Source organism: Phyllobates terribilis, unplaced genomic scaffold (assembly GCF_046119375.1).
Source record: "Phyllobates terribilis strain yellow unplaced genomic scaffold, ASM4611937v1 Scaffold_6579__1_contigs__length_43536, whole genome shotgun sequence".
NCBI lineage: Eukaryota > Metazoa > Chordata > Amphibia > Anura > Dendrobatidae > Phyllobates > Phyllobates terribilis.
In genome coordinates, this window is record NW_027369322.1 from 11,460 (window position 1) to 26,810 (window position 15,351).

Here is a 15,351-nt window from a genome sequence, read left to right on the forward strand (position 1 = left end):
GACTAGCGATCTTCTGAAGCTTCGAGAGTTAAGAAGGAGCGCCCCCAACAAACTCATTTCCCAAGTTCTTCGGACTATAGCCCGGGATGCGTCCAGTATAGATCTTTATAGGCGGACACGGGTCCTTGTAGCTCTCCGGGATTTCTACACGGGGCTCCGTGATGGTGGAACTCCATGGCCTCAGGGCCGCTAACGCTTCTTCCCCTTGCACGAAGGCAATACGTATAGGAATAGCATCGTGATCGGTATTAGATGAGGAAGCGTTGGACGAAGATGTCGAATGCGGGGCGTTTGAAGAGCTAGAACCTAAATTAAGCGTGAGTTAGTTTTGAGGAGTTTGATAAATATAAGAGATTCTCGCGAAATATCGTTCGAACAAAAACTAGGATTCTCGCGAAAAAACAACATTTATCGTTCCCGAGAAAGAAACTCGGATGCTTAATTCAAAAGGAAAGGAAGGCCAAAAGGCAGGGGTAAAAAGGGAACTTTCCTATTCAAGCCCCGAAATATGTGAAGAAGTTGAAACGGCGGAAGTAGTGATGTGACAAGGATGAATTTGAAATGACAGCCATGATGTGATGACAAGGAAGAAGAACAGTCGGGAGAGAAAATGGACGACGGTGGGTGGCGAGGGATTAGACCTCTCTAATATCACCCGGAAAAGTTAGGATGGAGGCTCCTTCCTTCCCGGTGTTTCCTCCCCCACCCCGACGACCCAAATTCTTCCTTGCCGAAGTAACATGTCGGAAAGAAGAATGCTAACGGCGAAGTAAATAAATGAAAAGGGAGGCCAGATTACGCAGGAAACACTAATCTGACATGACGGTCCAATAAACAAGAGGAGGAGTAGGAGGTTGGACAGAGAACTCACGAGGCCTGCAACAAGCCAGCGCATCCAGAGTAGTCGTTGGAGAATAAGAAGATTGCCGGAGAAGATGGATGACGCAAGGGAGAGTTTTGAAGAAGGAAGAGAGATGCAGGGGGGAAATGTAGAAGTCGAGCGTCAGATCCCCTTTTTATAGCGCGATCGAGGCATCATAGGACCTCCAACCAAATGCGGACACGTGACAACAAGCAGGGATCCATATTTATGCGCGTTCACAAAAATGCAAAGGGTTTCCAACGAGAAGGCTACGCTTTCCGTGTACGAAACACGTAAACCCTAGGGGGGTGGATGTTGGACCCCCTAATCAAGGCCCACTGGAATATGAGAGAGCTCGGTCCAACAAGGAAAAAGCCCAAGACCTAGTTATGACGTCAGCCTATAAATAGGGGTTTGGAAGGTGAAAGCGACTGATCACTGTTCATCCTTGACATTTATAGTAAATCGAGAGCTCTCTTCTTACTTCATATACACTCGCACACAACACTATCGCCATTACGTCTTCGCGAGCACTTTTCCTTTTCTTCTCCTTGCCTTACGCAAATTATACTATTTTATTTTGTATAGCCAACTTTCACGAATGAAATGTAACTTGAGTGTCGGAGAGTCAAATCCAGAGGCCTCCCTCCTCTGGGTTTGATATGCAGGTACACGAAGCCCACTACCACACGAAGACCATTACAACATGAAGCCCGTTACCACATGAAGATCATCCTCAACTTCACGAAAAACGGTTTCCATCCATCCTCAAACAATTCAAAGCCCTCGCTTAGAGTGTTGACTACACGAAGATTCCCGGGCTCCGACAATTGTCAAAGCTCAATAGTGGAGTGACAGAACCATTGGGAGTGATGTTAATTTCCAACGGTTGATTTTGCCATGACCAATAATATTGTAAGGATCTAGATATAAATTGTATTGCAATAATGAAGATAAAGGAGTAGATAGGGTTGCCTTGTAAGAATCTAACGCCACAAGAAGCTGCTTTATTTTTTTTGACAGGCTGCTAAAAAATAATGCATTCTGATTAATGTTTACTAAATTTGTGTGGCTAAATATGTATCTTATTTGCAGACGTATCAGTATTCAGTTTGATATTAAAAGTAAATGTATTTAGAACAAAACTTCTAACAAAAGAAGTTAGAGAGAGGAGCTCTAACCTCTCTCTCAGTTTGTTCCCGTCGGTTTAGGAAACTGCTGAGGCACTCCACCCCTCCTCTTAAGGAGGTGTGTATAGCTTGTATATTTGTTTGTAAATATGGCTTCTGTACAGGTATGTTCTCATCTTCAACTCTAATTTCATACTTCCTTGATTCTTTCGAGAATCGCTCTCATCAATGTTCTTATTTACTGATAAACCATCTTGATTCCCCTAGGAATCGCTCTCACTTTTATTATAGCACTGTTATCTGGTCTTATCCATATTTGCTCAACATCTCTGATTGTGAGAATTTAGGCGAACATTCCAGTTTTCAACTTACCGTTAAGGGATATTACTTTAATTATCAAAACCTTAATCTGCGTTATAAATTTTGGTTGATCGATTATATATCATCTGAATTTATTTCCAGAGATTGGAATTTTTCTTCCATAGCCATTATTGTTCACATCTCTGAACAGAGGAAGACGATGATTGTTAAGCCGACTTTACAGGTTCCTATACGACTTGCACGTGTGATGTCTAATTGGGCTGATAGTTATCTCTTGCATAGTAATAAGGCCCATATATTTAAACGGTCCATATATGTCTATATCCATCTAGTTTGGTTCTTTAATTTGGACCAGCATAATACTAGCCCACATATAATTAAAGCATACTTAAAAAGGGCCTACACCCAATTGGCTAATCAGATTTCCACTTCTCATTTCCATTATCATGTGAATCTGTGTGGCAGGGGTCCAAATCTTGTTTGGGCCTTCCAAATAACTTGGTACCACAAGGCCCATTCGTTCTCGGATGTGGGCTGGTTCCATCGGTTCATTTGTTTCTATTGTTTACACTACCGCAATTCTGTTAGGCGCTCCCTCTTAATGTGGGATCCTGACATTTTTTTTTCGGGTCTTTGCTTAATAATCACAATTCACCTATTTGGATATTATTATATGTGGGGCACCATTATTGGTTGAACTACAAATTGTCCCTTCCAGGGGATCCTCTTATACTATATATTTTGTGGGTTACCCACGCTCTGGCTCATATTAAAAAAAGCTTTTCATGAACATAGCATATTGGAATTGTCGGGGCACTAGAAGACCTGATTTCTGGACTGAAATTACATTTCTAAAAAGAGCTAAATCTATTGATATCTTATGTCTGGCAGAAACTATGTCTAATAATATCCCTAACAATAATTTCCTTCATAAGTTAGGTTTCAAGCACATGTACATTATCCCTGCTGATCAAGCTAGGGGCGGTTTATGGATTCTAATCTCAAATTCGTATTTGGTGAACGCATTCTCTATTCAATACAATAAAAACAACCTAATTATTCTTCGATAAAAAAATCAAAACATGGACATCCTTCTATTTTTCATTTATGCTCATGCAGACAACTCTAGCAAACCGGCATACTGGGACAAATTATACCGAAAAATTGTGAAATTTAATCTTCCGTTCTTAATTATAGGCGACTTCAATGAAATTGCGTGTCCAATGGATAAATGGGGTGGGAATGCCCAACAACCCTAACAATTTCATAGAATTGCGGACCTTTCTCATCAATTTGGTCTCTCTACAGTTCCCCATACAGGATTCCCTTTCACTTGGAGGAAATCTAATCACATTGCAAACAACATTATGGAAAATTAGATAGGTGCATGATTCAAACATGCCTTACTAATTGGTTTAAATCAATTAAGGTCACGCATCTTCCATTTACAACTTCTGATCATTGTTGTGTAATCTTGAACCTGGACAATAAACAACCACGTAAAAACTATCCATTTCGTTTTGAAAATTCGTGTATTGAACATCCATCCTACATCCACCTGGTTAAACAGGCCTGTACTCTGAACCATGAGGGATCATTCATGTTTAATCTCTACATGAAACAACGTCACTTAAAGCATCTATTAAAAGACTAGAGGAAACAATTCATGGATAATAATCATAACCAACTTCTCAACGTCACCCAAAACCTAGATAATATCCAACAATAGATCCTGCAAGAACCTCATAATATTTACTTAATCCATAAGCTACACAATGTTACACGCCAATATAATGTTTTACTGTCCTTTCAACATAAATACTGGGTACAACGAGCCAAAATTCAAAATACCTACCATATGGACAAGAACACTAAATATTTTAGTAATGTTGCTAAACAGAGAGCTTTTAGACAAAAATTTCGTCATTTACGTCTCTAGATGGTATCCAGGTCTCCGAACCAAAGCAGATTCAAGACACGATCACTAAAGATTTACAAAATCGGTTTAACCCATATCATACCCAAACATTAAATATTCAAGACTTCAAAATTATCCCTCACCTTATAACGGACAGGGACAATGTCGATCTGTTAAAAAACCCAACTGCTATTGATGTCAAAAATATTGTCATGAACTTACCTAAGAACAAAACGTGTGGCCCGGATGGATTTCCGGCAGAATTCTATCAAGCATACTGGTATGTGGTCGGCAATTCTGTGATTAGATCTGTTCAGGCATTTTTTCATAGTCAAATTTTACTTACTGACTCTACTTACTCCTTTATAACTCTCATTCCTAAGACAAATAATCCACAGACCATTAATCATTTCAGACCTATCAGTCTATGTAACACTATGTATAAAATTATCACTAAATTACTCACAAACAGAATAAAACATTTACTACCAAATATAATCCACCCACTCCAAGGTGTTTTTGTACAAGAACGGTTGATTCAAGATAATATTCTAATAGCACATGATATTTTTGACTCATTTCATAAGAAAAATAAAGGATCTAGGGGATGGATGGCCATTAAAATTGATATGAAAAAAGCCTATGACAAAACTCAATGGCCATTCATTCAACAAATAATGTTATCATTTGGTTTCTCTACCAAATGGACAAATCTGGTTATGACCTGCATAAAATCTTCTTCCTTCTCGGTTTTGGTCAATAATGAGCCAGGACCCATTTTCAAACCGACCTGTGGTATTCGACAGGGGGATCTCATTGTCCCATTTATCTTTATTTTAGCAATGGAATATTTAGCTAGAACATTAACAATTGAGTCTCTCAAACGTGGCCATAAAGTTGGAATTAAAATATGCAACCGAGTAACATGCATCCCCTTTCTCAGCTTTGCTGATGACACCATTATTTTTGCAAATGCTAATGTTACAAATGCTAAGTATATCAAAACTACTCTTGATCACCTATCTAACATCTCAGGCCTTAAAATAAATTATGACAAAAGCTCACTTCAATTTTCAAAAAACATCACCACTGTGACGAGAAATAACATAGCTTCCGAGTTACAAATACGTATTACTACAACAATGGAAAAATACTTGGGCATTCCTATAGTTGTAGGCAAGGTAAAAAATGAATGTTTTGATTATGCTATTTCTAATATACATAATCAACTATCACAATGGAAAGCCAATACTCTTTCTCAGGCAGGCAGGACGACCCTTATCCAATCTAATCTTCTGTTATAGACTAACTACTTAATGCAAAGTTTTTATTTACCAACAGGAGTCCACAACCAAATTGATGACATCAACAAGAAGTTCTTTTGGAATAAATTTACTCCCAATTCTCGACCACTTCTCTCGTTGGATAAGATCGGTCAACCGAAATCTAATGGTGGGGTAGGTCTCCACAAAGCTGAACACATGAACATTGCATTACAAATGAAATTGTTATGGAAAATTTTTTTAATGATAATGATTCTAACATGTGGGTGCAGATCATTAAAGAGAAATACTTTAAACAAAAAACCTCTTCTCTTATAACAAAAAATTCAAACATTCTTGGCAATTCGGACGTCTATTACATTTGCGCGACAAGTTTAAACAAGGCCTTTTCTGGCTCTGGGTAATGGAAAGAAAATAAAATTTTGGCACGACTCCTGGATTTCGGATATTGACATCAAACCTTATTTCAACCCTCTACGTCATTCCGATAATACGACAGTTTCTGAGTTCATTACACCCACTAGAAATTGGGTTCCTATTAAGTTAGCTACTCTTCTACCCATAAACATCGTTAACCAAATAATAAAAATTCACATCCCATCATCGGATATGGATGATAATCTGATCTGGAAACCTTCTACCTCAGGAAATTTTACAACCAAAAGTGCAATACAACTTACAAAATAGTGCATCAAAAATTCAAACTCATCTGTATTTACTAAAGTATGGAATCTTAATATTCCGCCAAAGATTAAATTTTTTTTGTGGAAGTCATTATCTGACTGCCTTCCCATAACAGAAAGACTAAATAGATACTTTAACCAGGTACCAAATTTTTGCACACCCTGCAATCATTATTGCGAAACTACATCACACTTTTTCTTCCAATGCCCTGTAACTATTAATATGATCAAAATACTTGAACACTGTACGGGGAAGAAAATTAAATATATTTGTACTAATAATTTCCAACATGATTTTCTTTACAACAACAAAAGTGTCGATCTTATCTTTTTCTTATGGTTTGAATTATGGAAAAACAGAAATCGAATGATATTCGACAGACATAGCACTCCTAGATCGAATCCTATCGACACCGCATTTATATTATTTCATTCTTGGGCTGCGACTAGAGACTACAACTCGATCAAACATGTCCACAAAAATCTCAAGAACGCTTCAAGATCCATTATCAATCCTCCACATTCTTGTAATAGGAGGAAACATAATTACACATGGAACAGACCACCTGCAGACTGGTACAAAATCAACATCGACGCTTCCTACTTTCCCAACGGTGATTCGTACATAAGTAATGTCATTAGAAATTCCAAAGGCGAAGTCATCAAAATTAATCGTACTTCTATTAAAGCTTACTCAGCTCTCCAGGGAGAGGCAACTGCGGCTCTTGAAGGGATTAAGTTGGCAAGCCATTTGAAATTACACAACATTATTTTTGAAGGCGATAATTTAACAGTAATCAATTCTATTCGGAAAATTTTGCTGGTACCGTGGAGCATACAAACAATCATTCAAGAAATCAACAATGCGATGCAACACTTCAAGGAAGTAACGATCTTTCACTGCTTCAGAGAAAATAACAAGGCTGTGGATTTAATAGCTTCCAGGAAAGCGGACAACATAAATCTTGATTATCTAGTATTTTTATGTAATCCTTGTAATTTTCGAACGATACTTGATATTTCTATCAAGACTTTGCGAGAAAGGTTGTGGACTTCACAACCTTTGCTCTTAAGTTTTCTTACTGCTTTCGTAAGCATTATCAGGCATGATAATGCGGGATTGCCTCCAAGTTAAGGAGGAATCCCTTTGTTTACCTTCAATAAAAAAAAAAAGTAAATGTATTTAGTAACTAACAGTAGCTGACCATGGGTTTAGATATTTTACTAAGTTCCAGATGATAATGACAATCTAGGGAGAGCAGTTGTCAAGAAATAACAAAACTAAAAATAATGTCTTAGTATAAAGGGAAAAAAATCTTGCATCTTCCGATTCGACTTCTCCTTACTATGAAATGTTGTGCATACTTGAAAGGTTAGCTTTGACCACTTAATGAATGCATTTTAAGATGGAGAGAAGAAACATTTCTAATCTTTGTGATTAAAATTATATTTCTCATTTTTCGCTGGTAGAAAAGTTTAGTTTTGTAGATAGAATTATATAGAGTTTTTAAAATAGATTTTTTAATTATGGTGTTACAGTGGGTAGCTTTGACTCTTAACCATATTGAAATTTGTGGTTCATGATAAATTGTAGGATCGGTGAGCTTCTCCAACGAGTTGTGCTTAGGGAAGCTTAAAACTCGTAACAATGGCGGAAGAGAGAAGTTAGACAGTGTATCGAACAAGAAAATGTTTCTGTGTAATCTCACTTTGATTGTATTTAACTTCTCAGAATTGTGTTTACAAAAGACTATTCTCTCTCTTTTTCTCACACAAGACTTAAGCAATACTCTCAAAGACTTTCAATTACAGTTCATAATCATCCTATACTCGAGCTTACTCTAAAGCTATATATAGAATTCTACTAAAGCTAGCTAAACATCAATACAGAATTACAACACGTGCTAATTCCTTATTGGTTGTCAAGAAGCGTCTGTTGGGCCGTTTAGAGCAACTCCTACTCTGCCCAATCTCATCTTGCCACGTAAGTAGCCGGCTTAACTGTTTCTGACGCGCGCTGCAACTTTCTGTGCCACTTGCACTGATCAAGAACGCATTTAACACGTGCTCTTTAGTTGCCAGCCTTCTGTGCGTGTCGCTTGTATAGAAAGCATTTTCTTCCTTCTTTTAAGTCGTCCTCCCAGATAGACTCCTTTCAGCTTGATTACTTCAGCTCGCCTGGTCTCGCTGAACACTATTGCCACCAAAGCTTTAAGCGACCTTCAAATCACTTCAAGCTACCCTCAAGCTACCTTAAACTCTGCATACACTTTGAGTTCCAAATAAAATGTCTAAGTTTGATCTCATCAAAACTAAGGAACATAGTTAAGCTACCTCAGCTTTATTAACAATTTCCCCCCTTTTGATGATTTCAAACTTATTTGACTCATTCACAAAGATAGCATATGGATTTGAAAAATATCTCGCTTAATAGATAGAACTATGAAACAAGCTTGCTTACACATCATCTTACCTTTCTTCAGCTTGCCTTTCATTCCCCCTAAGATCAAGACATGGGTTTGAATCCTTCTTGACTTTGGTGAATAGATTAGCATTCCTAAATGCACATTTCAAAATTCCCCCTTTTGATATCATCAAAAATGCAGTCAAAGTACAACGCATAGGGAACTCTCAAAACTCCTTAAGTATACTAACTCCTAGGCATGCTTAAAATCAATAGGACCAAAGTATGCGTAGATAAGCACACAAGCAATCAATCAGGAATAGTGCAAAATGATAAGCAGGCATATTATTCATTTGAAAAACATATACATCACCGGGATGAGCAAAAAACAACACTTAGGCAACATAGAGGCAAGCTTAGACAAAAGGCTTAGAGAGATCTGGGTAAGAACTGATCTGAGTCATCAATCCTTCTTCGCTTGAAGCATCTCGCTCGCAACTTTAGCAATCTGAGTAAGCTGATAAGCTATCAAGGCTAATCGTTCACTCTGTTCCTTAGCAGCATCTCTTATAGCTCGCTCAATTATGTCCAGTGACTGCATAACACCAACATTGGTCACAGCTGATGTAGAAGCAAACAGTTGATCTTCAGATTTGGGCAGCGACAGTTTAGGAGGTGGCTTGGTCTCTGGCTCATCAGAATCTGCATCTTCCAGATCTTCAAGAGTCTTCTCAGACAGAACCTCGTCAAACTGTTCTTCAAACTCTGAGCTGTAGACCTAATGCTTCTGCATCAACTTAGCTACCAAATGCGGGAAAGGAATGTCTGCTTTTGTATTCGCCAGCGAGGTGTACATGTGCGTGAACATAATCTGTGGAGTGTCTATGAGCTCCCTTTTCAAACACTTGTGCAGCAGCACCCCATCAGCGATTGTCACAACATCCCGCTTATCTTTCCTTGGCATAATATTTCACACAATAATGTAATGAACAACTCAAAGAGGATATGGTAGGTAGTCTACCTTCAGCTCCTTCTCATTGGCGTACTCACTAAAAAGATCATGCTTCAGCTTGCCGGACACGCGCGGCCAGTTCTACTTCAAAACATGGTTGAAGTTACCCTGCCCAGTCTCCATATTTATTACCTCATCCAGATGCGCAACTGGAATGAAAAGTGGCTTCTTGTTCCAGGTAACAACGATCATCTCGCTTGGATGATTAGCGTCCACTGGCTCGTATGGTTTCATGTGAGAGTATAAAGCTCGCACAAGGTTTGGATTTGCTCGTGTCGGGGCCACTTCAAGGGTATCCCAACCCTGTAAGCTGAGCATGTCGAGTGCTTCATCGAGCTCAAACTTCTCTTTCAGCGCTTTCCACGTCTCTTGCGCTGTGATTACTGGCGACAACAATGATCTCTTGGCTACCCCCGCTGCTATAGGAGGTCTAGAAACTGGAACAACTGGTAGCTGAGAGCTAGTCGTACCTTGTAAGCGCTTTACTCTTTTTCCTTTAGACTTCTCAGATGTTGAAGCAGGGAGAGACTTTGTCACCACAGGTGCAGTTTCCTCTTCGTCATTGGCTGCCTCCTCTTCTTCATCTGATTCAGCATGAATAATATGGCGAGGTCGCTTCTTAGAAGCGCTACTGAACTAACCGGGCTGTAATACTGGAGTTGTGAGAATCAAGTGAGCTTACGGCTCGAACTCCGGTTCAGAAATCGGATCCTCATGCACCACAAGTGCCTTACCCTTCTTTGGAGAGAGCGACTCACCGGAGCCAGAAACTGCTTGCTTTCTCTTCGGCTTAACAGGCGAATCTTCAATCTCCATAAACTGAGGCGGTGGAGGGTCGCGCACTGGAGATGGAGTAGGTGATCTCGATTTCTCGCGCTCCTCAGCAGCATGCTCCTCAGAATGTGCATGGGACGATTTATCCTGAGCAGGCTGAGTTTGAGGGGTTACAGTTTGGTGGGATTGTGTTTTTGTGGGTTGTGGAGGTGTATGGGTGGTCTGTGTTTTGAAGGACTGTGATTGTTTAGAGGCCAGGAATTCGAGATAAGCGGCCTTTTCTGCAGGTGAGAGCTTGGCTAGGATGGAACTTTGGGTGGAGTCGGATGATGTCATGGTCAGAGGATGAGGATGAGAGAGAGTAAAGATGGGAGAGGTTGGAGATAGAGGATGAGAGCAGATGAGAGAGAGAGAGAGAAATAAGGTAACGTAAAAAGAAGGTCTTTACATACCTATTTATAGGTCATCTCAAACTCAGCGTGCTCAAGACTCTAGCACTCCAACGGTCACAAAGTAACGACTCAATCTCAAACGGCTCTCTGATTCTGACACGGATCCAGCGCAAAATACACTTGCCAACGGCTAAAACACCAACGGTCACACGTTTTGAACGCTGCATGAAAAATTGAGGACGCGTGTAGCACAACTCAACACGTGGATTCTGAGCGTCCTTTTTGAGCGACACGTACCAGCGTCCTTACCACCCAAACTCAGTCTTACCCAGGGATTAAGAAAGCGTGACTTAAGATAGAAGTAAAGTACAATGTGTATTACAACACAATAATCTGAGGCAATAGAAATATAAACTTGTACACAAAAAATGTTACACAAGGAAACATGGAATGTACATGTAGAATATCATGTATTGCACGCAGGGAAAATAGAATATAACACACACAAAGTCACTCAGGGTAAGCTGAAACATATGTATTCACTCATGAATACTTCCAAATGTGGCTAGTTGGGTTTGGAAGCGTTACAGAGGAGAGGGATTTATGGTGGGAAGCGTAAGCATGAATCATATCTCGTTTGGCTTTGTAAAGGGCTAGAAGCGATCATCATGTCTTACTAGAGGGTTGAATATGAATAAGCATGCAAAGTAAGGAACACTTAATCAAGAATGAAGCTCAAGTGCAATCATGCTTTTTATGATCCTCTAAAATAGATAAGACACACAAAGAAGATAGTACTAATCCTCATTCCTAAAGCTCCCCATATGAAGTACAAATATGCATAATTTAGTCAATATGGATGGAACTTATCATGCTTACCATGATTACCTTAGTCAATAGGGATCATCCCCAGTAGCAACCTTAGGTGGAGGAAGGGCAACCTGTTTAGAGGCTTAGTGAATATGTCGGCGACTTGCTCCTCAGTTCTGCAAAAAGTGAGCTTGATATTCTTCTTCTCCACGTGATCTCTAAGGAAGTGATGTCTAACATCAATGTGTTTGGTCCTCGCATGATGGACAGGGTTCTCGGAAACGTTGATTGCGCTCGTGTTGTCACATCGAATCTCTGTAGTGCCAAGCGTGACGCCGAAGTCCACCAATTGTTGTTTGAGCCAGATCACTTGGGACGCGCAAAGGGCCGCTGCAATGTATTCGGCTTCCGTAGTTGAGGTCGCTATGCAGTTTTGCTTCTTTGAGCCCCAAGAGATGAGTGAGGGACCCAAGAATTGGGCCATTCCAGAGGTACTCTTGCAATCCACGAGGTACCCGGCGTAGTCAGCACCTGAATACCCTATGAGAGACAGGGAGCCTCCCTTAGGATACCAAAGACATAGGTTCTCAGTGCCCTTCAAGTAACGAAAAATCCGCTTGATATTCTGAAGGTGACTGGCCCTTGGGTCGCTCTGGGATCTCGCGCATAAGCTCACAGAAAATACAATATCAGGTCGCGAGGCAGTGAGATACATAAGGGACCCTACCATCCCTCTGTATGCAGTCTCGTCCACCTTCTCTCCACTCAGGTCTGCGTCCAGCTTCGTAGTGGTGGAGATGGGAGTAGGGAAAGGCTTGCTCGTGTCCATAGAAAACTTCTTCAGCATCTCGCGCAAGTATTTCTGTTGATGAATCTGGATACCTTCCTTCTTCTGAGTAACTTGTAAGCCAAGGAAGTAGTTGAGCTCCCTTATAAGACTCATGTTGAAGCGTGAGGACATGGTCTCCCTGAAGTCTTGTACAAGTTCGTCGTTAGTTGAGCAAAAAATGATGTCGTCGACGTAGACTTGAACAATAATGAGGTCCCCTTTCAGCTCCCTTATGAACAACGTCTTGTCCACAGCGCCCCTTCGGTAATTATGCTTGATCAGAAACTCGGATAAGCAGTCATACCACGCCCGAGGGGCTTGCTTAAGGCCATAGAGTGCCTTGTCGAGGAAGTAAACATGGTCTGGAAAGTTGGGATCCTTGAAACCTAGAGGTTGCTTGACATATACCTCCTCGTTCAGGCTGCCGTTCAAGAAAGCTGTCTTCACGTCCATCTGATATAGCTTGAAATTCTTCAAGGCTGCAAAAGCGATCAGGAGACGGATGGCTTCTAGGCGTGCGACAGGAGCGTAGGTCTCATCATAATCAATGCCCTCTTGCTGACTGTATCCTTGCGCTACCAGTCTCGCTTTGTTTCTCACAACGGTGCCTAAGTCGTCCAACTTGTTCCTAAACACCCAGCGCGTCCCTATAATGGACTTGTTGGGTGGCCTTGGAACAAGTCGCCAAACTTTGTGTCGCACGAACTCCTGTAGCTCCTCTTGCATGGCTACTATCCAGTCCGGGTGCTGGAGGGCTTCCTTGATATTCTTTGGCTCTACAAGGGATACGAACGAATGGAAGGCTGCCAAGTTATGGAGCTGAGAGAGTGTGAGACTCGGTCGGAGAAGGGTGTGAGAATCTGGTCAGGCTTATGGGAACTCTTCTGCTGGTAGTTCCTGGTATTCATCGTCAAGGCTTCAGGAATCAGGTCAAGTGAAGCCGAGGCAGAAGTAGAGGTTGACGGTGGTGCTGGGGTCGCTGAAGCAGGAGGAAGGGTCGCTGAGGATGAGGCTGGAGTCTCTGAAGGCGGTGCGGCTGCAGAAGCGTCCGTCCGTAGGGTTGCTGAAGCCTTCTTCATTGGAGCTGTGGCTTTGGGGGGGCCTTCCTCTGGTCTTGGAGGGTCTCCCTGGGCCTTGCCTTGTCGAAGTAGAGGCTGAGCGAGGTGGTGAAGAAAACGTGAAAGGAGTCGCTGACGCAGGCAGATTGCTTGAGCTAGCGATAGGGGGAGCCGCCACGTCTTCACCTGGATTGATGCCTTCATCGGTTGGGGATCCTCTTCAGATGCCTCGTCCTGAGCATCCTCATCTACGGCCTCGAGGTCGGGGTTGTCTCCTTGTACGCATGTATGTGAGGGAGACTGGGGAGCTTCCTCGTCCTCGTCATTGTCCGTCGCATGAGATGAGACTGAGGAAGGACGGTGAGAAGGCATGATAATTGGAGTAGCCTCGCTCGACTCAGCGTCACTCGCAGCGACCTCTGGAATTGGGCGCTCGTCAAAGGAAACATGAATGCTCTCCTCCACCTTTCTTGTATGCTTGTTAAGCACCCTGTAACATTTACTAGAAGAAGCATATCCAAGAAAAACGGCCTCATCGTTTCTAGTATCAAATTTACCTAGGTCATCCTTACCGTTGTTGTGCACGTAACACTTACAGCCAAAAACGCGTAGATGAGACAGGTTTGGATTGTTTCCTTTGATGAGCTCGTAAGGCGTCTTCTCAAGGATCGGCCTCATCATTGCACGGTTCATAATATAACATGCAGTACTAACCGCTTGTGCCCAGTAGTGTGATGGAAGGGAGCTTCCCAGTAGCATTGTGCGCGCCATTTCTTCCAGCGTCCTGTTTTTACGCTCCACTACACCGTTTTGTTGAGGAGTACGGGGTGCTGAGAAATTGTGATGGATGCGGCGTTCCCTGCAAAATTGTAAGAATTATCCGTTCTCGAACTCTAGCCCATGGTCTGAGCGAATAGAGCTGAGAGGGACTCCTAATTGTTTTTCCAGAAGTAGAACTAAAGATGAGAACTCCTCGAAGGCCTCATCCTTAGTTCTAAGGAAAAGTGTCCAGGTATAACGGGAGAAGTCATCAACAATTACAAAAATATATTGCTTACCTCATGTACTCTGTAGGCGAATGGGTCCGCATAAGTCCATGTGAAGCAGTTCCAAGGGTCGCTTGGTAGTAACTGACTTCTTGGGGGGCGCTAATGATTTTCTTGTAATCTTGGCTCTAGTGCACTCTGAGCAGTGAGTCATTGTATCTAGCTTTATATCCGGTAGTCCCCTAGCTTGTAACTTGTGTAGGAGATGAAGACTAGCGTGCCCCAGTCGTTGATGCCACATATTTGACTGTTCTTCCAGGGTCGCTAGACAGAGGTGTTTGGAGGGAACAAAGTAGTGATCAAAAAGATAAGTATTATCGACCCTATTACCTTTCATAATTACCTCCTTGTATGAATCTTTGACGAAGCATTCTGAAGTAGTGAACGTCACTTCGTTTGGACCTTGATCACAGATTTGAGCAACACTCAAGAGGTTGAATCTGAGGCTGTCTACTAAGCTCACATTGCGTATTTGAATATTTGGGGTGAGTTGAACGCTTCATGTGGCCTTGATGCGTCCTTGTTTCTTATCTCCGAAGGATATGGAGCCTCCTTCGCTGGATTGAAGCGAGAGTAGAAAATTCGGGTCCCCTGTCATATGGCAAGAGCACCCACTGTCGATATACCATTTGCTCCTCGCTTCAACCTGTATTCAAGAAACATCAGATTTTTGGTTCCCATCGAAGTCGAGGCCTCGTGGGTGGATTAGTAGTAGTTCCCCTAGATATTTCCCTTTTTGGCCTATTAGCATGCTTGGGCTCTATTGGGTCATAATATGAGGGATCATTCAGGTCTACTATTATATGTGGCTTGGGCGCATATCTGGCAC

The 15,351-nt window shown here is 41.6% G+C and overlaps 1 protein-coding gene across 1 annotated transcript; it reads right to left on the reverse strand.

Annotated features, from left to right (window-relative positions):
• Window positions 1-14,535: 14,535 nt before the first annotated feature.
• LOC141251089 (uncharacterized) lies at window positions 14,536-14,859 on the reverse strand. The gene has a single exon (XM_073670211.1). The coding sequence runs from the start codon at window positions 14,857-14,859 to the stop codon at window positions 14,536-14,538; it is 324 nt and encodes a 107-aa protein (XP_073526312.1).
• Window positions 14,860-15,351: the final 492 nt, after the last annotated feature.